At 47.4% G+C, this 24,521-nt stretch overlaps 2 protein-coding genes across 2 annotated transcripts; one reads left to right on the forward strand and one right to left on the reverse strand.

Moving 5' to 3' along the window:
• Positions 1 to 620: 620 nt before the first annotated feature.
• Positions 621 to 7,784, forward strand: LOC129493739 (putative uncharacterized protein ZNRD1-AS1). The gene is made up of 3 exons (XM_055300193.1): positions 621 to 2,677; positions 3,987 to 4,062; positions 5,936 to 7,784. Exons 1-3 carry the CDS (start codon positions 2,553 to 2,555, stop codon positions 6,728 to 6,730), a joined length of 996 nt encoding a protein of 331 aa, XP_055156168.1. The 5' UTR covers positions 621 to 2,552; the 3' UTR covers positions 6,731 to 7,784.
• A 1,977-nt stretch (positions 7,785 to 9,761) lies between these two features.
• Positions 9,762 to 23,342, reverse strand: NSMCE4A (NSE4 homolog A, SMC5-SMC6 complex component). Its single transcript, XM_055300192.1, has 11 exons — positions 22,929 to 23,342; positions 22,277 to 22,354; positions 19,572 to 19,702; positions 17,606 to 17,757; positions 15,594 to 15,693; positions 14,809 to 14,899; positions 13,878 to 13,972; positions 11,754 to 11,802; positions 10,931 to 11,025; positions 10,749 to 10,834; positions 9,762 to 9,875 (listed from the first exon to the last, which is right to left on the reverse strand). The coding sequence occupies exons 1-10, from the start codon at positions 23,242 to 23,244 to the stop codon at positions 10,760 to 10,762; spliced, it is 1,182 nt and encodes a 393-aa protein (XP_055156167.1). The 5' UTR covers positions 23,245 to 23,342; the 3' UTR covers positions 9,762 to 9,875; positions 10,749 to 10,759.
• Positions 23,343 to 24,521: the final 1,179 nt, after the last annotated feature.

Below are 24,521 nucleotides of genomic sequence, written 5' to 3' on the forward strand. Positions count from 1 at the left end.
GTCGAGTCCTGCGTCATGCTCCTGCATGAAGCCTGCTTCTCTGCCTGTGTCTCCCATGAATAAATAAAATCTTTAAAAAAAAAAAAAAGTAAAGTGGGCAGAATAGTAACATTACCGAATAGGGTGGTTGGAGTGTCAGTGTTGCATGTTTAGATACTATCAGAGGCACTCTTATTTTTTTACTTAAGTCTTTTTCAACTCCTGCAAAATGGAATCAGCGGGCCGATGTGGTTTCCAATGCCGGCAGTTAGTCTGTGACAAACGCTCTGAAGTTTGTTTCAAGTTCCATGTCATGAGAAGTGGTTAACAGTCATTTTAGGAGCCACTATTCACCTTCCCCAGCGAGGACTTCTCATAACTATTCCAACACCTTCCATGGCTTTTGACAAAAGATTTTTTGACAAAAGATTAAAATTTAGGTATATGATAAAATATTTGTTAGGAAAAAAACAAAACTTGTTAGCAAAGAGTTCTTTTTATATTTTTCACAGAAAGATGCAACTCAGGCCACCTTTGGTTTATGTCAGGGCAAAGTCTAGTCTTGCTGATAGTTTGTTTCAACCTGGTTTGCTGTCAAAAAGGTTTTGTTTTGTTTTTTTTTTTTTTAAATCTCCCTGGCTTATAGTCTTCATCCCTTTCTCTTATCAGGAAAAAGAAACAATTCAAAGCATAATACTTAAAAGTCCTTGTAGGTCCACATGATTGTCTTTTTTTGTTTTAATTAAACTGATTCTTTACTTAAAAAGAGGCTCATACTAGGAATTGCATATTTTTCTTTACCAAAAAGGAGGCTAGGGGCGCTTGAGGTGGCTCAGTTGGTTAAACATCCACCTGACTCTTGATTTTGGCCATGAGGGCCATGATCTCAGGGTTGTGAGACTGAGCAGGATGTTGGGCTCCATGCTGGGCATTGGAGCCTGCTTAAGTTTCTCTCTCTCCCTCTGGGTCCCCTACCCCACTCATGCTCACTTTCTCTTTCTCAAAAAAAAAAAGTGGGGGGGACTATATTTGGTTTTCAGGAGGGTAAATAAGATATTACCTTTTAGCACTTTATTTTTTTTTAAGATTTTATTTGTGAGAGAGAGCAAGAGAGCACAAGCAGGGGGAGCAGCAGGAGGAAAGGGAGAAGCAGGCTCCCCGCTGAGCAGAGAGCCTGACACAGGGCTCCATCCCAGGACCCCGGGATCATGACCCGAGCTGAAGACAGACGTTTAACCCACTGAGCCACCCAGATGCACCTGCCTTTAAGCATTTCACATAGTGCCTGGCTCCTAGTCCATGAAGCTAGGAATGGGTGGTAGTATGATGTTGTCACATCACCAGTGTATACAAATTTTGGCTGAATTAACAGCATGTGCATTTGACACCTGAGTGACATGACATTTGTCAGTGTTAAAATGGTATCTTGTGAATGTTAAAATGATGGTTGTGATATGGTCCAAGGTTTTGGTGTGAAAATAGAAATCACTGTCATGACTTACTATTTGGAATTCTTTGAGTTTTGATAAAATATCCATGTTTACTTTCGTAACTATTTCATTTCTGAATGAGTTCAGGGTTGTGTCAAGCACATCTCTACAAACAGAATATTTGAGGAGGGATAGATTTTATTCTCAATGAATAAGAAACCAGGTTATAATTAATCACTATGTTTTTTCCTTTCACATTTTAAGAAGTAGAGACATCTCAATGGTAAAAATATAAACAATGAAGATTTTATTTGGACATCCACAGCTTAAATATATGGTGAATTGTTTCATTAACTTGTATTTTGACATTTGTGTATTGTCTAATTATGTACATAATTAAATAATATGTGGCTAAAAGTTGATTAAAGAGTAGCAGAGCTCAAAACCTTCATAGCAGCAGCAGCAGCAGCATTTAACTGAGTGACACACCGGCTGAGTGATGGTGAGATCATGTGACCAGGCCACCTACACACTTGTCCATCCTGCCAGCTACTGGGAATGTGCATGCAGGATCTCCCCTCGGCCCAGGGCTCTCCACAGATTCCATTCCCATGGAAGATACACAATATATATTTTCCCCCAATCCCCCCACAAAAACCCAACCAAACAAAAAAGACAAAGAGACACTCCTGTTGCCTTGGAAGATGTTTTCTCCAACTGCACCGAGAAGAGCTGTCCTTGCACTTTGTCTGTGGCCATTCAGCCCAGCTCACACCGGAGTGCATTCCCTGCCAACCAGACGATGTCTTCACCTGCCACCTCACAGTAGTATCAATCTAGGATGGTGATGACACATAGAAAAGCTTGTGACTGCCTCTGGTTGTCCTAGAAATCAACCAAGGCATCCTGAAGGATCAACAGTAGAGGGCTGAAAGTCTGAAAGAGGGCAGGGAACGTGGTGTCTGGAGAATAGGACTTTTGCAGGACAGAATGAGAGACTGGAGACCAGCACTGGGAAGGCAGACGCTGTGAGGAAGACAGTGAAGAGCAAGCATGTTGTTCACAAAGCTGGCGATGGAGAGGGCACTGGCAGAGAAAAGGGACGCGGATGATACACAGTAGAAGGCTCCCCAAGGGGTCACCATGGGTGCCGGGCAGGGGGAGTGCAGAGAGAGCCCACAGAAGGAGCATCCGGCCGGGGAGACCCCACCCTCATGCCCTCCTCTGATGACAGACTCAGAATGGCTGGATCTGAGTGCAGAAGAACAGTAGGTATTTCTTCCTTCCATTTTGAGTAAAGGCAGGAGAATATTCACTTATCTGGGAACAAGTGTAGCACAGGAATGAAAATTATGTGCTCTGGCATCACGCAGGTGCACATCCTGCCTCTGAAATGGCCCCGGGGGATCCCTGGGTGGCGCAGTGGTTTGGCGCCTGCCTTTGGCCCAGGGCGCGATCCTGGCGACCCGGATCGAGTCCCACGTCGGGCTCCCGGTGCATGGAGCCTGCTTCTCCCTCTGCCTGTGTCTCTGCCTTTTCTCTCTCTCTCTCTCTCTGTGAGTATCATAAATAAAAATTAAAAATTAAAAAAAAAAAATGAAATGGCCCCGGGACCTGTGACAAGTCCCTGAACCTCCCCGGCCTCAGTTGTCTTTGCAGTGAGGCCTGAGGAGTGCCTCCCTCACATACCACATGGGACACGAAGTGAAAGGACCCATTTAAGGTCCCGGCACATCACCCGGAGTATGGTAAGCTCAGTAAATGCTGTTATGGAAATAATACAAGAACCCCTTAGGAAAGAAAAACATGAAAGCAGAAGCAGGAGTCTCTTTAAGAAATTAGCTTTACTTACATGGTAATTAATAGTTTTGTTTTTTTACCGGACTATGTTATAACCTCTTTTGCCACAAAGAGAAGTCAGAGAAACAGAATACTTACAACCCATGTTGCTAAACATAGAACCTATTTGCTAACTAAGCAGGTTAAGAAATAAGAGTTTTCCAGGATACCTACATGTGGCTGCAAATTTCCCGGCTGTATTTTCCTGGATTAAATTTAAAAAATGAACTTTATTGCCATCAAATTTGGCTATCTGCAACATAAACCTTTGACAAGAATCATGAAACATGTTCCAGTTAGCTGTTGGAAATTAATGATAGTTTATAAATTAAATTATTTATCATTTTATGCATAACTGAACTTAAAAGGGACTTACCTGCTTTGAAAAGTCATTTTTCTCATCAAAGGCGAGGTTCTTTTCAATTATACCAACAGTGGTTTGTGGAATTAGAAAGAGCAACTCAGCCTCCCCTTTCCAGTGTTAAAATGAAGGTATTTGTTAGTCTCAACCTCAAACTCAGTATGGCTCTTTGTCCCTACTTTTATCAGAGAGCATTTCTTCCTTGCTCCAAGGAAGGCTAGAAGTCAGCCATAGTGCTGCCCGTAGACACAGAGAAATGCTTCTCGTTACATATGAAGAGCGAGTCCCAAATCACCTCCCTCCCTCAGTTCATACCAGGGCCACGTTTCCTGAAACCTTTCTCCAAATCCTAGTGCGGTTTCTTTTTAATCTTCCAGATTGGTGTGGGCCAAAAGCACCTGCGACCCTCGGATCGCAGTGGGTTCCCAGTCCCCACTAGAAAAGAAGATTAAGGTGAGGAAATACGTTTACTGAGAACTTTGGAGCCAGTAATACCAGCATAAAAAGTTTCTCCCTCGAGGTAGAAAGGGCCCGAGTGTTTCAAACCAAGCGTGCTTTGTCTGTTAGGCCTATGGTGTCAGCTGGACAGCTTTGACCAAAACAGATGTCACTTGTGCCCCCCACGGAGCCTAGACAGGTGGGCATGAAACAGTCCTCACAGATTGTGATAAGGGTCATGAAAGATGGGATTTTATTTGAATGAATACGTGGAAGGTCTGAGGAAATAACAAGCTAAACGTACAAGTTATGTACATAATTACTATAGTCCGAGGTGCTGTGTTGTGTGTTTGGGAGTATATGAAGGAAGAACATGTGAAAATGCTCAGATGGCAAAAAGAGTATCGTTTTTGGGGAACAGAAAAAGTCAGAGTGGCTGCAGCACAGTGAGCAGTCAAGCTGCGAGGCAGTCAGGAGCCAAATTACAAATCCCATACTGGGATTTGGGGATTTTTTCCTAAAAGCAATAGGGGATGCTATCCTAGGTTTCAATGCAGGGAAGTGCTCAGATTTGTAATATACAAAGACCACTCCAGTTGCTGTGTGAGTGGTCTGATGGGGCTGGGGCCAGAGAGAGAGAAGTGTGGACTCAGGGAAGCCAGTTAGGCTGCTACCCTAGGGTGGGGGCATTTTGTAGTCGGTACAGGACTGAGAAGGGGGAACCAAAGGAAACACTCTGGAAGAAGGGCCAAGTAGGGATGTTAAGTGGACAGTATCTAGCTGTGAAGTTGAGAGGTGAGTACAGGGCGGTCTCATGCGCCTCAACAGTCTTGCTCATGCCTTACTGCCCCCTCTAGAGCAGTCCCTGACACATGGTAGGTCACCCCATTGAGTGATTGAGCCTGCCCATGTCCAAGGAAGCCTAAATTAGACTAGGCTCATCTTCAGTGACAATTTCTGTTACATTTTCTTGTATTCCACCAGCAAAGCAGGTGGAAGGATGTGGCCATGAGGTAGGAAGGAAATGAAGGGCTATTCAGTCACCTGGGGATATTCAGCTAATGGCTGGAACAGTCTAGGGGGGCCTACCATAGCCTTGGTCACAAGCCCTTAGCCACAGCTTGGAAGCCAGAGGAAAGGAAAATATTTCAAGGAGGAAAGAGTGCTCAGCACTGTAAAATGCCACTGAGGACAAATGTGACAGGGACAGAGCCAGGACCGCTGAACTTCATCCCTCATGACCTAGACAACAGCAGTCTGGGGGTGGGGGGGGCATGGAAACCCAACAGAGAAGGACTGGGGGGAACCGGGAGGTGGGGAAGCAGAGAGGGTTCTAAGTACCTGCTTCATGGCATGCTGTGAAGGGGAACTGAGATGGGATGTGAAGCAAAGGAAACGTTTTCCTTGTCTGTTTAAAGATGGTAGATCTACTAGAACATGTTGTTATGCTGGTGGAGTGATCCAGTACAGGGGAAATTTTGATGAAACAGGAAAGAGAATTTGGTAATAGCGAATTGAAGTTCTTGAAGCTTCACAAGGACAGGGCGGGGCGGGGGTGGGGAGAGCTGGTGTGGAGAACTGGCCACGTTTCCATTGTAAAGGCTGAGTCTGGGATAGACGCAAGGTGGTGGTTCTGGCAACGGGAAGACCAGGGTGTTCCTTCTGTTTTCTCAAGGAAGTCTAAGGTGAAATCCTCACCTGGAGGGGAACCCTGGGGGAGGGGGGTGTGGGAGGTTGGAAGAGAAAGCCAGGGACCATGGCCAAGAGGCCCTAACAGGGGCATGGTGTCAGAGTGCCAGGCAGAGCTGCTCACCACCTGCCATCTGTGTCATGGCCTGTGACAAAGGACATCGGGCTTAAAAACCTTCTCATACTTCCCTCTGACAAGAGTTTAGGTGGTGTCCATTCTTCAAAAGTGAGGAAGTTGTTACTCCAAAAGTCTCAGCAGGAGAATGAAACACTTCATCAGCTTAAAGCCATGTCTTTTGACTTCTGGTTTGCCAAAGCAGAGGCATACTACTATCGCCAACGTCAAGAAATGATGCTGGGAGAAGCCTGGAAATACGTAGTTCCAAGGTGGAAAATTAAAATAGAGAGAGAGAGACCACAAAGTGAAAAAACAGGAGATGCTAAAAAGCAGGACTACCTAGTGCCTGAGAGGGAGCTGGGCCAGATACAGAAGCACATATACCGAGCCGAGCGAGCCAGAGGCCTCAGAGACCACAAGTATCGGCTCCTCCCTCAAAGGATCCCAAGTGAAACAGCCTTCCCCCAAGTACTCACCCTAGGGAAGGAGGGAAAAACTGAAGCTATCCAGAAAACACACAAAACTAAGACCAAAAAGCACAGGGTGGCCTCGGCGAAGGAACAGATCAAGGGGCATCAGAATCGAATGATTCGAGGGAGAGAGCTCGTGGAGCAGAGGAGCCAGAGACTGCATTCTTGCAGGCTCTCTACCTCGGCTCCTCCCCTCCACAGGCCTGCGACACACAAGGACGAAGAGAAGGAGTACGAACTGGTCACAGCCTACCCCATTGCCCAGCCTTATCAGGAAGCACTCATAGAAGTGACCATCCTCATGGAAAAGTCCAGAAAGGATGATTATATAAAAAAGCCACTCCAACGAGAGCTCTTGAGCATACCACCATTTTTGAGAAGCCAACTAGGAAAAAATAAAGTTTAAGTTATTTTCTGGATTACTGTATTTCTTTTTCAGGCTGGCATACTTTGACAACTGTTAGTGCAGTAAAATCCCATACCCCCAAATTTCATTCCTAAGTTTGTTTGCATCAAACTTGGGCAGGGGAGTTACACCAAGTGTTTCAACTATCTGAAACTATCTGAAACAATCCTGAGGTCAAGAGTTTGATCAAGAGTTGCATGCTCTGCCTACTGAGCTAGCCAGGCACCCCTCCTATTCAGAAGTTTAATTTTTTTTTTTTAAGATTTTATTTATTCATGAGAGACATAGAGGGAGGTAGAGACACCGGCAGGAGGAGAAACAGCCTCCATGCAGAGTCTGATGTCGGACTTGATCCCAGGACCCTGGGATCAAGCCCTGAGCCAAAGACAGATAGATGCTCAACCGCTGAGCCACCCAGGTGTCCCAATTCAGAAGTTTAAAGAGGTAAAAGTGGCCCATAATCTCCCTGCCCAGATAACTTCTGTTGAAACTTTTTTTTAAAAAAGAATTTATTCGAGAAAGCACAAGCATGAGCAGGGGTGGAAGGGAACAAGTAGAAGGAGAAGCAGACTGTCTGCTGAGCAGGAAGCAAGACTCAGGGCTCAATTTCAGGACCTCGGGATCATGACCTGAGCCAAATATACAGTTACCCGACTAACCACCCAGGCACCCTGACAATTTTTAAAAATAATGAAAAAGTACATGGTTAGAAAGCTCAAATAATTATAGAAAAGTACAAAAGGCAAAGTGACCACATGGTCACTTTGGCTTGCCAGGGGCCACTGCTGTTTTTGTTTTTGTTTTTTTAAGATATATTTGAGAGAGAGCACAAGCAGGAGGGGCATTTATAGAGAATCTCAAGCAGACTCAACACGGAGCATGGAGCCTGATGTGGGGCTTGATCTCATGACTCGGAGATCATGACCCCCACTAAAATCAACAGTTGGACACCCAACTGACTGAGCCACCTGCGTGCCTCTCACGTTTCTTATATGAGCAGAGTTTGAAGCAAGTAGAAGGCAGGCCAACAAAAGGGGGGAAAATGGAAGGCAACCCTAAACACACGTGCTTAAAAAATTGTGATTCCATTAATGTGAAATATCCAGAAGAGGCAAATCTTGACAGAAAGGTTATCGATTGGAACTAAGGAGTGAGGAGGTGGGTGAGGAGGGTGAATGCCACCAGTTGGGAACAAGAATGTTCTACATCAGGTTGCGGTGATGGTTACAGAGACCTGTGATCAGATTGAGAAACAACGGATTGGTCTACGGCCATACCACTACCACCCTGAAAGCACGCAATCTCGTCTGATCTTGGAAGCTAAGCAGGGTCAGGCCTGGTTAGTACTTGGATGGGAGAAACAATCAATTATTCACTTTAAGTGGGTGAATGACATGGAATGTGAAGTATATCTCTGCAAAGCTGCTCAACCAAAATGGAAGAAAAAGCCTGAGTGTAGAGGGGGAGGTGAGCCTGGGTGTCACCAAGGTGCCCGAACATGTAAGGCCTCCGTGGCTCTGCAAGCTCAGGTCTCTCAAGTCTCGAAGGCAGTGTGGAGTCACTGAGGAACTGACAAGTGGTTTTGAAGATGTGAAGGGGGTGAAAGGCAGACAGGAATGGGGTGGGGGGAGACACGACGGGAGCGTATGGCAGAAATCTGGGTGGGATGGAGAGAATCAAGACACCAGATGGGATGTCATGATTGATTAAGGTAGGGGCTGTGGGGGAAAAGAAAACAAGTACTAGATTTCTTTGGAGGAAATAAAGTAGTAGAATTACCACTATAGGGATTACAGGGAGGACAGATTGGGGGCTATTTTATACACATTTAAAACAGGCCCTGTGCTGCCAATAAGCCATTGGTCACGCATGCCTGTGGCTTCTCAGACTGAAGTCAAATATAATTTGGAGAATGTTCAGGATATAGATGTAGTATAACTCCTGAGAGTAAGATGGGGGGAAGGGAGCCAGGGAAAGCACCAGACATGAGGATGTACAGCTTTCCAGTAGAAATTTTTTTAAATGTATGAGAGCAAGCAAGCAAGCAGAGGGATAGAGAGGGACAAGCAGACTGCACTGAGCATGGAGCCTGATGCCAAGCCCGGTCCTAGGACCCTGAAATCATGACCGGAACTGAAGTCAGAGTCAGGTGCTTAACCAAGCGAGTCACCTGGGTGGCCCTCCAGGACTGGATTTTTGAGTGTCAAATGTGCAGCATTTAACCCCAGGACCTAATTATTTGGGAAGGAATCACCAATTTGACCTAAAATGGCCCCTGGAGAATGCTGGCAAAGGAGGTGCATGGACTCCAAGATGGCCAGGAGGGGAGAGTACAAGTGGTCCTTGCTCAAAGAAGAGACAGGACAGTAACTGAGGGTCACAAGAGCTCTCTTAAGATGAGCAATGACCATGGCTGCAGGGAAGGCACTAGGTGTGGAGGGGGACTCACACCTGAGCACCAGGAAGGGCTGGGATCCAGAGCCTGCCATAGAAGCGACATCCCGACTCTGATACTCGAGGGAAGGAGGGGGTGGTGTAGGAAGCTGGGGAATGGGAAAGGGAACCAATACAGGGCTAGAGAACATACGGACAGGCCTGAAAGGCCAGTGAAAGTCGGCAGCATAGGTAGGAATACACTACCCACCCCGCTGTATGGTTTTGCTCTGTGGTGTAGACAGAGGACTGCTGGGGACACTTCCCAGCCTGGCCTGGCACAGGGCCACATAGTTTCTTGTGAGTAAATCACAGGCTGAATCATATACAGTTGCTGATATGTGACGGTGTCTTACCTACAAAACAACAATTTCATACAGTTCAACCTAGATTTGTTGACTCAACCAGCTAACTTTATAGCTAGAGATATAAAAAGAACCAGAATGATCCACAGGCCGTAACAACCCAACTAAAAAACTTTCCGTGGACAGAACTAGAGAAAGGACAACCTCTGGCATGATCAGAAAATAAAGAGTAACTACAGTTTGTGAATACGGCAGTGAATTTCCTTTAATCAAAGACAACCATGACAAAATCATAACTATCAAAAGCTACATTTTACTAAAAACAATCTGTCTTTAAAAATGTTTAATCATACAATATATACAATACATGCTGCTTCCCTTTTTGGATTTCACTATCCATCTGAGTCCTAAAAAAAGAGTAAAGAATAGCTTGTTAACAGTTTACAAATGATAAAATGAATCAAAAGTTCACTTGATATACATAATAGAATCTAACCACTAGTCCTTTCTCAGTGAGTAGGGCCCCAGTCCACCCACATTATATACCTTATGTCTGTTCTCTTTCCCTCAAGTTATCTTTGAACAAAAGCAGCTCAATTAATTGAGGTACATGTTAAGCATTTACATTAAGTATTAAAAGCTAATTTTAAACTCTCAAAATTATAGAAAATTTGAGCTAAAAAAAAAAAAAACACCTTAATGATCTCATTCAGAATTCCATCAGTTTACAGATAGATTTATAGACAAAATGAAGGTAAGATTAAGTGACCTGCTCAGTGATTTTAAACTAACGAGATGAAGCAAACAGAATTCAAGTTTCCTGACTCCCACCCATAGCAAATGCCCAATCATATCGAAGACTTCCTGCTAGCATGTTCTCTTTCGTAAAAATGAAGTGTTTCACAGCATAACTCAGATTTCAGAAATGTCCATTTACTGACATCATTCCAGGTAATTCTGTCCTAATACTCCTTTTCTACTTCATAGCTGTAAAATAAGCAGATCTAGTTTTATCACTTATCTAGTCTATCAATCCGTTAGGGAGGGGAGAAGGTGGAAACAAATTCCTGCTCTGCCTCTTTCAACCACAAATTTTTAGAACTGAAGTAATCCAAAGAAGGGGACTCGCAGCCACTAGGCCTGGCACTGCCTTTCCCACCAGCACACACAGGTTGGAAATGAGGCACTAGGGGGAGGCAAATCCCAATTTCACTAGAATGCGGAAAAAGGAAGATGGTCTGGAACCTACTTGGAATTTAATAACACATAGGAAATGTTACCTTTGCAGGCGTCAAGCGCTTAGCCTCTGCTGACTCTGGCCTGAAGCAATCACAGGCTCTGAGATCTCGAAGGTCTTCACTATCTCCTGGCAGAGAACAAAGACATTTGGGCATTAGGTTTACAGCAAATAACAAGGGAGACAGAACTACCCTGGGGCAATGTGCAGAGTTTTACGTTTTACCTCCCAGTCACGGTAGCTCAAAGCTATAATTCCTTGATTCCTAATTTGGGTGTTTTGCTCAATTCCCTCACTTTCTTCATTAATATTAACAGGTTCTGTTTCAAAGATAAAAGTGTACAAAGGTTATCAAATCACAAGAGGTACTCTGAACAGAAAGTGCTGAGAAGGAATGAACCTGTAGGGAAGACACTCAGAGTATTAAATACTTATTAGGATTCCACTCATCAGTGACACATTAACCATGTTATTTTGGTAGCAAATAATCCCTTAGCTTCTATTAAAAAAAAAAAACAACACCCTCCCATAGTAGAGTTACTAGTGGCAATCATTTGAAAACCGCCGCCTATCTGCCTACCAACCCCAGAGAGAATCCTACTGAGTCCCAGAGAAATTGAGAACCATTAAATAACAATCAGGGCAATTCAAGTACTTGGCTCTCTCCAGGAGACCTCAGAAAGAAAGGATTCACAGAGAAGTGGAATTATTCAACTAAGAAAGATTCTCTCAAGGTTGAGGAGAGGGAGCTGGCTTCAGGGGAAAACAGAAGGGAAGAAAGTACAACAGTAACTTTAATTACAAACATTCTAAATTAAAATTGGAGGGACTTCCTTGTTAATCTATATGGCAGTAGATGTTGAGTCAATGATACAGATGAACCCCCTGGTTTTTAAGTAATGCCTGTGTTGGCAGTACTTCAGTTAGTTGAGCGAGATACAGCATTGTAAAAGTTGGTTACCTAAAATGCATACTCACAGTTGCATTTCATGAACTCGAATGACACATTTTCTCTAAAACTAATTTTTCTTAATGTAGCATCATTTACCTATTATTGGCAGTCGGTCTTGATCAAGCTTTATTCTTGCAAAACCATCCTAAAGCACAAACATAATTTTAGATTTAGATTCAAAAGCCTATTTAAAAAATTAGATCCAAAACCTATAACCATTGGATAAAAAAACATTAATTTGAAAACCCCATATCCCATGGGGCATGTGGGTAGTGCAGTCAGTTAAGCAACTGACTCTTGATTTCAGCTCAGGTCATGATCTCAGGGTCATGAGATTGAGCCCTACTTTGGGCTCCAGGCTCAGCAGATAGTCTACTTGAGATTCTTTCCCTCCCCATCTGCCCCTCCTCTTCCTTCTCTTTCTGTCTCTCTCTCTCAAAAAAAAAACAAAGAGGGATCCCTGGGTGGCGCAGCGGTTTGGCGCCTGCCTTTGGCCCAGGGCATGATCCTGGAGACCCGGGATCGAATCCCACGTCAGGCTCCCAGTGCATGGAGCCTGCTTCTCCCTCTGCCTATGTCTCTGCCTCTCTCTCTCTCTCTCTGTATGACTATCATAAATAAATAATAAAAAAAAAACTCCATATCCCAGACAATCAAAATATACCATTAACAATGAGGACATTATGTGGACAAGACTTTCCAATGAGGCATCCCTCAGGTTTCTGACCAGTCTTCATCCTGAGTATCTCCTAAATAAAACTGAAACTGGCTTGGGTCTTAGACCTTCCTTGACTCTTAAATATGATTCACACAGATTTTTGGACACTCAGCATTTTATTATGCATAACTCATCATTAACTGTTGACAAAATATGCCTTTACCATTTCTGGGACAATACTTTGGTCGATAAAAGATTTTTGTCTGTGGGCAGCCCCAGTGGCTCGGCGGTTTAGTGCCGCCTCCGGCCCAGGGTGTGATCCTGGGGACCTGGGATGGAGTCCCACGTCGGGTTCCCTGCATGGAGCCTGCTTCTCCCTCTGCCTGTGTCTCTGCCTCTCTCTCTCTCTCTCTCTCTCTCTCTCTGTGTGTGTGTGCCTCTCATGAATAAATAAATAAAATCTTAAAAAAAAAAAAGATTTTTGTCTGAGGTTAAAATCAAATTGACCTTCCATGTAGAGTGCCAACTGCTATAAGACTAAAGTCAGTCCAAAGCAAATTTCCACAGTATAAATCTGAGCAAGGATTTTTTTTTTTGAAGATTTTATTTATTTATGAGAGACACAGAGAGAGTCAGAGACATAGGCAGAGGGAGAAGGAGGCTCCCCATGGGGAGCCTGATGTGGGACTTGCCCTGAGCCCAAGGCAGACCCTCAACCACTTAAGTACCCAGACGTCCCTTGAACCTTCTATTTTGAAATAATTTCAAACTGAAGGAGCTACAAGGCTACTATAAAGAACCCCCCATATATTCTTTCCCCAGCTTCACCATCTGTTCAAGTTTTGTCACATTATTTCCCCTTCTCTACACAGGCACTAATAATTTTAAGGAGAGAATTAGTGATAGATGACCTGCTCCTCTTCCTTAATTGAAAACTTTCAGTGTGTATTTCTTGAGAACAAGATATTTTCTTATCAAATTTGGGAAATTTAACATTTACACCATTTACACTGCTATCTATAGCTCCATATTCAAATTTTGTCAATTCTTTCTGTAAATAATTCCTAAAACGTAAAAGCAAGCACACAATTTTTTAAAAAGTTTATTATATTTAGTAATCTCTACACCTAACGTACAGCTCAGACTCACAACTCCAAGATTAAGTCGCATGCTCCACGAACTAAGCAGCCAGGTGCCCACACAAATTTTCAGCTCGATTCTTCTGCTTCTGTGCTAGCATTTTGCCAAATGGGCCGACCATACACACCAGTTAGTACCTTTGCCAGCTCCCATTCACAGCTTTTATGTTTACCCCGCCCCCGCTTTTTTTTTTTTTGAGAGAGAGAGAGAGAGAGAGAGAAAGAAAGAGTGAGCGAGAGTGGTATGCAGGTTTCATGCCCAGCACAGAGCCCAAAGCAGAGCTTGATCTCATGACTCTGAGATAAGGATCTGAGCCCAAATGAAGAGTCGGACACTTAACCAACTAAGCCACCCAGGCACCCCTATTATTTACCCTTTTAAAATGTATACTAGAAAAAAAGAGAAATAATCATAAATCTTACCCTTATAATGAAGGAAACATGAAAGATGTTTTCCACTGTACGAGGGAAAGAATGTGGATCAACCACAAAATCAAAGAACGACATAGGAGTATCAGCTATAGACAAAAGAAGGGAAAAAAAAATCTTCAAAACAGGGAAGATGATTTTTTTGCCAATCAAGAAGACCAACATTCCCTGTGTTATCAGAGGAAGGAAATGGGCACTCAATCTGTCATAGGAATGTAAACTGATACAGCCTTTCTGGAGGGTAATCGGACATTAAAAATACATATGCCCACTCATCTGGCCACCCTCCTCTCAAAAACTGTCCTACAGAAATATCAGCACATGTGCACAAAGTTGCATACCAAGATTTTCCACTGCAGTGGGTTTCACAAGAACAAAATGCTGCAAAGGACTCGGTTGTCCACTCACGAGTATTTGTTCAAAGTATGATACAACCATACGATGGGAATCATTGAGAAAAATGAGGGGGATCTGTATGTACTGATATGGGAGAGAAGGTACATGTGGAAAACTCATATTGGGGAAAAAAGAAAAAAAAAAAAACAGAAAATTCCCAACTATTTCTGTGCAGAGTTACGTTACTGACCTAAAGACCTGACGCACACAGGGGGCTGCCTCGGGGGAGTGAGGTGAGTGGGGATAGGTGCTCGATTCTAGGTTGCTCACTTCTATGGCACCTTTTATTTTGTAACAGAAAAAATACCCCAGCTTTTTAAAACAAGAACAGGAGGTGACTTTGCCAGCACTCGCACGTGGGGCTGCTAGAGGAGAGAAGCCTCACTAAGTAGACCTTCCAAGAAAGAACCAAAGGGATTCAGACATTACGTGGGACTGAAAACGCTTCTCAAAAAACAACTTCTCATTGCAAGTGTGACGCATCTGTTAAATACGAACCGCTCTGCTTTGAACTTGGTATCATACTCACGATCTTCTTCGAAATACGTCTGCAACAATCCCAAAATTCTTTCCACTTCTTTCTCTGTCGCTTCTTGATGTGATTCTTCCATTTCACTTAACTGAAAATATAGAGTCGTTACCACGCGGACCGACCTACTTGCCTGTCCGCTCATGTTTCTGCTCTTTTCTATGTCCAAACTCTTCTAAATGCCTTTTATCGGGGGACTACCGAGCAGTTTTTATCGTCGTCTTAAAATTTAGTTAAAAAAAAAAAAAGATTTTCTAGTTCCGTAACATTTTTATATTAACTTTTTAATGGAGGAGTAACATCACCAAATCAACCATTTTCAGGTTGTATGTAAGTAGCAAAATTTTTTAAAAAGTGCCATTTAGAACAGTGGTTCTTAATTGGGAGTGAGTCTAACTCCCAGGGACACCTGCCAATATCTGGGGGGTGTTTCTGGTTGTCCCAACCTGGGGATAAGCGGGGAGGAGGTGGCATCTAGTGGGAAGAGGCCAGGGATGCTACAGCCTCCCACAACAGACAAGGACCCAGCCCCCAATGGCGATGGCACTGAGGCTGAGAACCCCTGGCTTAGAACTGATCCAAACTACAGAAATGAATTAAAACCAAGATCATTTTGTTCATCCAACAAAATGTTTAAAAGTCTTACATGATTTAAGAAATGATTGAAGTAATTATTTTAGCGACCGAACCTGACTCCAGATCTTAAAGCTTAGAAAAGGTGGCCAAACCGCACATACGTTGTATCAATAGCTACTTTAACCTGAGATGTTTTTAAAAAAACAAACCTGGTCAGGCATTGTCTTCTTCTCTTCTGTCGTGGGACCTTTTCTTGGACGTTCACTTCGTGGCTTTGGCACAGGGAACTCTCCTTGTATTGAACCCAACCTAATGAGAAATATGCTTTCATGTCTTTTTTTGTTTGTTTTTTAAACAAACTGATTTCACTAACTGGAAGCAGTTCCCATGGAATGGTCAAATTCAGACCGGGCTTCAGTAATATATGAACTGACATCGGACCAAAACTCTGGTCAGTTTTGTGACATCCTACCTGTTCCCTTTGTGTGTCTCAAAGAACCCCTAGGAGCTCTACGCAACCAGATACCCCCTCAAACACCTTCCTATCTTGCTCTCAACAGTAAACTGGTAAATATGCCTGTGGTCTTCCCAGCTAGCCTGCTGTCTCTTTGGCAAGGCCAACTTCAGATCAGTGGGAAGGATGAACATGTGGGGAAGAGGAACAAACAGCCGCACTGGGGTTAAAAGCCTTTGGACCAGGGGTGCCAAGACAGAGCTTACAGCCTAGGACTACAGAACACACCTGTCTCAAGATGACAGGTTAAACAGCAGCAGTGGGATTCTTTTCCCCTTTGGACCCGTTACACCCCCGAAAAAAAGTGCTAATGCAGAGATAAGCTACAGTAATTGATGTACCATGAAGAGACCAAGGCCCTGAGAACATAGACCCATGGACCCATGTGGTCCCTATGCTTGAGGAGCTCAAAGTGTGCAGTGTAGATGGACAGATCCAAATCCACACACACACATACATACATGTCCATTCCGACAGAATATGGTAGATCCCACAGTGCTATGCTAGAGTAATACTCAAGTGCTATGAGAGCTTGTGGGCAGGGATCTACCCAGCCATGGGAGTGCTCGCTCATCTCCCAATGACACCTCTGTCTGGAGAAGCTACTAGAGGCTTCCAAGTTAGGGCCTAGGAGATAAGCCCTAGGATAAGCCTTCCCAGACAGAAAAGACGGGGGGGAAGATACTGTAGGCCAAAAAACAGCAAGTGCAAGGGCACAAAGCTTTATGCAATTCACTGTGGATGCAGGTTGTGCCAGGTGATGAGAGAAAGTTTAAGGCACAGCACCCAAGGCTGCATTTAGATATTTGGGATTTATGAGAGCCTAGAACTCAATGGCAACAAATAGAGATTTGGACTTTCTCCTGCGACGAAGAAGTCTGATCTTTATGCTGTTGTGTGTGCAGTGGTTCTGGGCACCTGGGTTAGCTGAAGGCTTGTTAAAAACAGATGCCTGGCCTCGCACCTGTGTGTCTCCAAACCTCCAAAGAGGTTTACCTTCCTCGGGAGCTTTGGGAGGGTGAACTGGAACCGACAAATGTCCCGGAGCTCAAGCACTTAAGGAAGAAACAAATGGGTGCTTGCTCTAGAGAAAGTATCTGCTGGGGAACACCCCAATGCATTTGAAGGTGGTCTTACAAAAGAAGCAGTAGGGGCTATTCTCAGTTTCTCCAAAAGGACTGAACTAGGAAATTAAGATAGAAGCTAATTTGCGTATAAATGAAAACTTTTCAAAACTAGTCTCCAAAAAACAAGCTGGGCAGTTTATGAGAGTGACTGAAGCAGGCTTCGAGGACAGGTCAGCGACCATCCAACAGGAAATTACAATAAATGGCGCTTTACATACATTGGTAGAATCTGGAGATCCCCTCCCTAAGAAGTATCATCCTCCTACGTGTTAAGGATTAAGGGCGACAAAATAAAGCCAGATGGCATGCCCCAGATCCAAAGCCTCACACGCTGGACAACAAAGCAGCCAGCGGAGCACCGTGGTCAGAGGTTCTGGCCCACAGCCTTTCCCGCTTAAACTGAGCAGGATGAGGTTCCATCCACATCGAGATTTTATGGGCTTTTCAATCAATGTTTAGAAAAATCTCCCAACAATGGCATCCTGATTGTCACTTCCACCGTACTAGATCACCTTTGTTCCTACAATAAAAAACAAGGTTTACAAATGGCTGGTCTGTCAGATTTTTAAAGTAATCTTACAGAAAGTGGAATGTATGGGTTTTATTAAAGGTGTTTTCTGCTGTTTTGCCTGATATTTTCCAGGAGTCATAGACTATGAATTCAAAATCAGAACTATCTTCATCACGGATGAGTTCTTCAGCTTCTAGTGGATTTACACCCATATGTGTCAGCTACAAAAATGAAGGGAAACAAAAAACCCCAGTTAAGCCACAAGCAATCATACACTGCATCCCATAATCTCTATCTCTAAACTTTTAAGAGGCCAGAGGCAAAAAGCCTGTTTTCAGTGCCCTAGCACGTTGGCTACATTTCTTATTATACAAATAATTTTAAATAAATTCCAACTTTCAAAGGTAGAAATACTACAATGAATGAATGTTTAGTCCATCCAAGTATTAGGAAAGCTGTGCCAACACACAAAACTGAAATCACATCCCAAATCAAAGGCTCCAGGATAGAACAGGCAAGGTTAGCTGGCTTTCAGATTATCGTTTTTAAGCCAACCTCCTAGAGACCTCTATTCAGCTTGTGTCTCAGAACATCCAGAGAGCAGTGGCCTAGCATCAGAGAATCGCTCATCTTACACCTGCCTTCCTGGGAAGAACTGCCAGAAGTCTAAGGATTCTCTTATCCCACACGATCTTACAGAAAATGAAAGTACTTTGATTACATAACGAAATTATAAAATGCCTACAAGTTATCAAATTAAAACAGTAATATCAAATATAAACAATCATCAAAAAGCCCCCAGGGTGCCTACCCCTATTAAAGGCAACAAACCCTGAAGAAAGGACAGGCTGTGAGAGCCTGATCAGAGATGTCAAGTCAGTAAGTCTGTCCCTCCACCACCGGGTCCCCCCTACCACATGCGTAGGAGGAGGGGTCCATTTCTGTCTGGTCAAACCTACCCATCTTTTCCTTGTAGTATCTATACTTGATGTACCCAGAAGGGACTTCCACACCCAGCGATTACAGCTATTAATTTAGGGCTTTACATTGAATGCCTTAAGACTTCCAGAAATTTATTTTGATCTGTTAAAGTACACAGTTCACCTGGATAAATACCAGTAATTTTTAAAAAGATAACCCAGTATATGGCCACTTTTATTTATTCAGCTATACATTAGTGTGCATTTTCCAAATGCATTATACCTTGTGATAAAAAAATTAAAAGAGAAAATTTTAAGGTTTTAAATGTAAGTTAAATTTCAATTTTAAACCACTTACGGCTTTAAAAACAACAGAAAATTCATCTGTCTCTCACCTTTACAAAATAACGAACTTATCTGGGTCAGTCTTATGGTACTACATCATTTTAATAACCATTTAACAAACCTTCAGTCAGAAATTCAAAGTCCTAGCAGAAATGCCAGGACAGAGGTTAGCTCAGAGGGGAACCAAAAAAAACAAAAAACAACCACCACAACGTTGTAAAATGCAAGGTCAGTTGTGCTTTTTTGTGCAATTCCACCAAAGAAAAGTTTTAAAATTTTAGGTAACAACCATTCAAAGGTGAATAAAACAAAGAAAAGACCCACAAAAAAAAAGCAAAATCCCAAGCATATTCATATAGTTCCAAGGTAGTCTCAAAGACAGATAACATGCCCCCCCATCAGGCCTAACTGTCCAGCTGAGCTCTGCCACCTGGAGTCACTGAGAATGAGCTAGAACCCTTATTAACCGATAGTTCAGGGGGAAAAAATGGCCAATTGTAAATAAACGTGCACCCAGAGTGTTAGAATGCTAAGGGATTTTTAAACCTCTAAGCTGCCACCCTAAATTCCACCACCTAGCTCTCCAGTATTGTTTAACTTGGTGAGATCTCTTTGGAGGACTCTGAGACACGCCTCCCCCCCTCCAGACACCCCCCAAAAGGAAAAGGAAGTGAAAGCCATTTGCATAGAGATATAAGCAAAGTAGATAATTATGCAATATGTGACATGGGAAACATTTTTTTATTAAGATTCTGTAGCTTTGAACTTACTAGAGTTTCAACATATCTTAACATATCAAACGAGTTCAGATCAGAACGCAGTTGCTTTGCTTTCTCGTTGCCCAAATCTGAAGCCAAAACAAGAAACTGGGCATCTAGGACTGCTTCTCTTGCTCGGGACACTATTCAGAAAAGAAGGAAAATACACATTATAAATATGCATTATTCACAGGGATTTTCCCGGAAATTTCTACCTACTTATGTGGCATTTTCCACTGGATCAAAAAACCCCTAAGAGAAAATTTAAAAAAAAAACAAAACCCAAAAATAAAAAATCTCAAACATCCCCATCTCCCTCTAAAACCTGGCTCCCTCACCATCCCACCAAAATCTGGAGTCAAAGTTGACCAGTCCTCCTAAAAGCCACTCTCCCTCCAGGGGCCTGCTCCTGGGAACTGAGTCCCCAGCTCTTCATAGCTCTGGTTCAACAGAGCCTCTCTCCTCTCCAACACCCACCCACTTTTCCCTCTGACCCCAGCAGCCCCCAGCAGCGCGTCTTGGCCCCATTACCACCTGTGCAGAGGTAAGTGGGAAGGAAGGCCCACTCCGTGGAGGGCCAGGTAGCTTGTAGAGCAGCAACAGTAAATGGTCAAGGAGCCTCAGGGAAGTAACAGTGCTGGCAGCGCAGGCCACCAAGCCTACAGCAGGGCAGCGACTCTAAGGATGGGTGACTCAGAAATGTCTGACAGAGGACCCGGGATTTAAGATAAGCTACGGAGAGAAAAAGATTCAAACAGGAGGAGACAAGAAGGAATGGGGCAGGGAAACAGGAGGAAGTGGGAGGAGAGGGAAGGGGAGGGACAAGCCTTTTGGTGTTAAGGGCAGACCTGAAGGGCCAGCGAGAGGAAAGTGCTCTGGAAACACCTGGAAAGGGAGCCAATTAGAGGGGAAAGCGGCAAAGCTCAAATACAGAAACATCTGTGCCTGGCTTGCTCCTGGGGGCCTTTTCATTTGGGTCCCCCACTTTCCGAACACACCTTGGGCTGCTGAACTTGCTGACTCCGGGTTTTGTTGACATACATCATTTTTCTCCCATTTTATTTCAGGAGCACTGCTATGGAAGTGACCATGGGTGAGAGAGGGCAGCAGACAGAGGCTGGCGGCTCGTTCCTGGGCTCCCCGTGGCCTCGCCCGCCCACTGGCCTCGCAGCTCGGCTGGCCAGAAAACGCAGACTTCCCAGTCACAGGTGGCTGGGAGGCCTCCACTGAGTTAAAGCGATGAATGCCAAGGATCTAGAATTCTGTGTTTGCTGGGAGACTCCCAGAGCCAGGCTGAGTAACTCTGCCTGAAAGAGGTGACCCACGCAGCACAGCAGAATCAGCTGAGGGGGAGGCAGTGTGTGGCTCAAGAACCAATAAGATGCACAGTAAATCAGCAAAGGAGTGAAGGAGTCAAGAGGAACCTTGAGGAGACTGACCCGGGGACCAGGAGTGGAGAGAAGATAAAGCTAAGGACGGTAGAGGAGGGATTTAACCTGGTGGAAGGGAAATGCCCAGTTCTGGAAGTGAGATTTAGCAAGCCTGGGAGACCCAGCTGGGGAGTGGTCAGGAAGCTGTGACCAGAACTAGAAAGACACTCATCTGAGAACGTGCAGACAGAAAAACGTTAAAAGGTGGGGAACAGGTAAGCCATTAAGTCATACTAGGACATTTAGAAATAAGGACCCTGGTCCCAGGAACGTGAAGAATTGTGGTGTTGGCAGTGCACGTTCTGTGGACTCTTCCTCGCTGCCCCCTTCGTCTGTATTCTGCCTTTCTGCTGCCACAGAACATCCAGGCCTGGAAAAGGGGTCCAGGGACTTGCCCTAGGGCTCTGGGACCCACTGCTCACATCAGGGGGGACCCGACCTGTCCTCTCATCGAATAGACTGCTGGCGTCCTGAACACTTTTAATTCAAACCAAGATTGTTTCTTCTTGAGATTTTTGAGAGAGAGAGAGAGAGAGAGAGAGAGAGAGAGAGCGCGCATGCATGAGCAGGGGGAGGGACAGAGGGAGAAGCAGACCCCTCTGAGCAGGAAGCCTGATGTACGACTCCATGCCAGGACCCTAGGATCATGGCCTGAGCCAAAGGCAGATGCTTAACTGATGAGCCACGCAGGTGCCCCTCAAACCATGATTTTTTTTTTTTTAAACTTCCCCTTCCCCGTGGTCTGGAGCTCAGTGCTCTGAGATTTCTCTTTCTTGCCCCAGTAGAAACCCACAGGTCCACTAGGAGACTCCTACCCCCTCCCCCCTCCCCCCTCCCCCCTTATAGGTGGGCCCGTACTGGGAAGGAGCTGGGAAGAGGAAGAGAAAGGAAACAGGATGTGGGAGGGAGGGGGCAGCTTTTTTCTTTGCTTCTCCTATTCAGCAAATCTATCCCGGGGATACAGCAGGGGATGCGACAGAAAGATAAGCATGCAAAGCTCTCAACCTTGAGGATGCAACAGGATCACCTGGGGGGGCCTTGCTGAACCGGGCTGCCGGCTGCACCGCCCGGAATTTGTCCTAACGCTAACGCCTTCGGGAGGCCTCGGGGGATGGCCGGGGGCAATGAAAACACTATTACCGCTACAAGGAAAGAGCTTCCAGCGCTAGTAAGGCACTGCTCCATCATGGGAGAAATGCCCGGTGTCGATAACCCGGCTGTCACAGAAAACTAAAGTCACCCTAAGACTCATGATAAAGAGCTCCCATCTATGAAGTGACGAATTACCTCCATTAAACAGAGTGTTGGCCTCTTCAAGGACCTCTGTTAATTTGTCGCTGGCATTCAGTATGTCCTCCCGGTTTTCTATGCAAAAACAAACAAACAAACAAAAAACAAGGTTCGGGGAAACGTGCTCCTCACGCGCGAACAAGTCCTTGCCGGCGTGATCACCTGCAGCAGCGCGGCCAAGCCCGGGTCCCCGGGTCCCCGGCGGGGTGGGGGCGGGGGGTGACGGGGCGGGGGGTGGGGGCGGGGGGGGGGGCGGGGGGTGTGGGGGGGGGCTGGCCGTACCTCTAAGCCGCAGGAACCTCAAAGGAGCCCGGCCGCCGGTCGCCTTCGCCCAGGGGGCTCCCGGGCTCGTGCAGCCGCAGAGGAGCGCTCCTAACGGCGGCTCCCAAACTTCGCAAGCCCGGAGGCCCCGAGAGGGCGGGCGGGGCCGCCCCGGGCTTCCGAGTGGGCGGGTGCGGTGCGGGGCGGCCCGAGCGCCGGCGTTTCCGACAGCCCCCGCCGCCCCCCCCCCGGCCCCCGCCCCCCCCCGCCCCCCGGCCCCCGGCCCCCGCCCGCCACCGCACGGGGCCACCCCGCGAGCCGACCGAGCGCGGCCGGGCCTGCCTCCGTCCCCGCCCGCCCGCCCGCGCCCGCCCGCGCCCCGCCTTACGTTGGACCGAGTTGATGAGCGCCCGGTACTGATGGCGGATCTGGCGGCACAGGCCGTGGTCGGTCTCCACCTCCAGGCTCGCGGGGTCCACCATCTCGTCCCCGGAATCCGACGGCTCGGTGTCCTCCAGGCTCGGGCGCTCCGGGGCCTCCCTGCGCTCGGGCGCGGCGCCGCGGCGGGACACGGGCGACAGCGGGGACCGCGAGCGGGAGCGGGAGCGGGTGCGGTCCCGGTGCGGGTCGCGGTCGCGGTCGCGGTCGCGGCCCCGGCCCCGGCCCCGGCCCTCGGGCCGGCGGCCGCTGCTGTCCCCGGACATCGCGCCAATGCGCCGAGCAACTTCGGAGCGGCGGAAGTTCGCGCCAGAAACTGAAAGCCCGGCCCGGCGCGAGCGCCCGCTCCCCGCGGAACGCGGCTCCCGGGCCGGCGCCAGCGCACAGCGACGCCTCTGGCGGGAGGCCGGCGGGGGCGCGCGGCGGGCCGCTGGGGGCGCCCTGCGGGGCGTTGCAGCCGGGGACCCCCGCACCCGGCACCCCCGCACCGGGCACCCCCGCACCGGGCCTGCGTCTCCCCGGGGTGTCCTGGGCTTCCCCCCCCCCCGCACCAGGCCTGCGTCTCCCCGGGGTGTCCTGGGCTCCCCGCCCGCCCCCCCGCACCAGGCCTGCGTCTTCCCGGGGTGTCCTGGGCTCCCCGCCCCCCCGCACCAGGCCTGCGTCTTCCCGGGGTGTCCTGGGCTCCCCCCCCCCCGCACCAGGCCTGCGTCTCCCCGGGGTGTCCTGGGCTCCCGCCCCCGCCAGCACCGGGCCTGCATCTTCCTGGGGTGTCCTGGGCTCCCGCCCCCGCCAGCACCGGGCCTGCGTCTCCCCGGGTGTCCTGCGCTCCCCCCCCCCCCCGCACCGGGCCTGCGTCTCCCCGGGGTGTCCTGGGCTCCACCCCCCCGCACCGGGCCTGCGTCTTCCTGGGGTGTCCTGGGCTCCCGCCCCCGCCAGCACCGGGCCTGCATCTTCCTGGGGTGTCCTGGGCTCCCGCCCGCCCCCCGCACCAGGCCTGCGTCTTCCCGGGGTGTCCTGGCTCCCCCCCCCGCACCCGGCCTGGCCCCCCCCCGCACCAGGCCTGCGTCTCCGGGTGTCCTGGCTCCCCCCCCCCGCACCGGCTGCTCTCCGGGTGTCCTGGGCTCCCCCCCCCGCACCAGGCCTGCGTCTCCCCGGGGTGTCCTGGGCTCCCCCCCCCCGCACCAGGCCTGCGTCTCCCGGGGTGTCCTGGGCTCCCCCCCCCCGCACCAGGCCTGCGTCTCCGGGGTGTCCTGGGCTCCCCAGCCCCCCCACCACCACAGCAGGCCTGCGTCTTCCCGGGGTGTCCTGGGCTCCCCAGCCCCCCCACCACCACAGCAGGCCTGCGTCTTCCCGGGGTGTCTAGGCTCCCTGGGACCCCCCTTCCCCCCCCCTCGCCCCCTGCAGCCCAGGAACGCATGCAGTGCGTGCTTGTGTTGGCGGAGCAGGAGGGGCCGTGTGGCTCTGGGACCTCGCCCCGGGGAGCGGGCGGTCCCACTCCAGGTGAAGACAGAAAAACTGTCTTTCCCCTTAGTGAACTCCGATA

Source organism: Nyctereutes procyonoides, unplaced genomic scaffold (assembly GCF_905146905.1).
Source record: "Nyctereutes procyonoides isolate TBG_1078 unplaced genomic scaffold, NYPRO_anot_genome, whole genome shotgun sequence".
NCBI classification, from domain to species: Eukaryota; Metazoa; Chordata; class Mammalia; order Carnivora; family Canidae; genus Nyctereutes; species Nyctereutes procyonoides.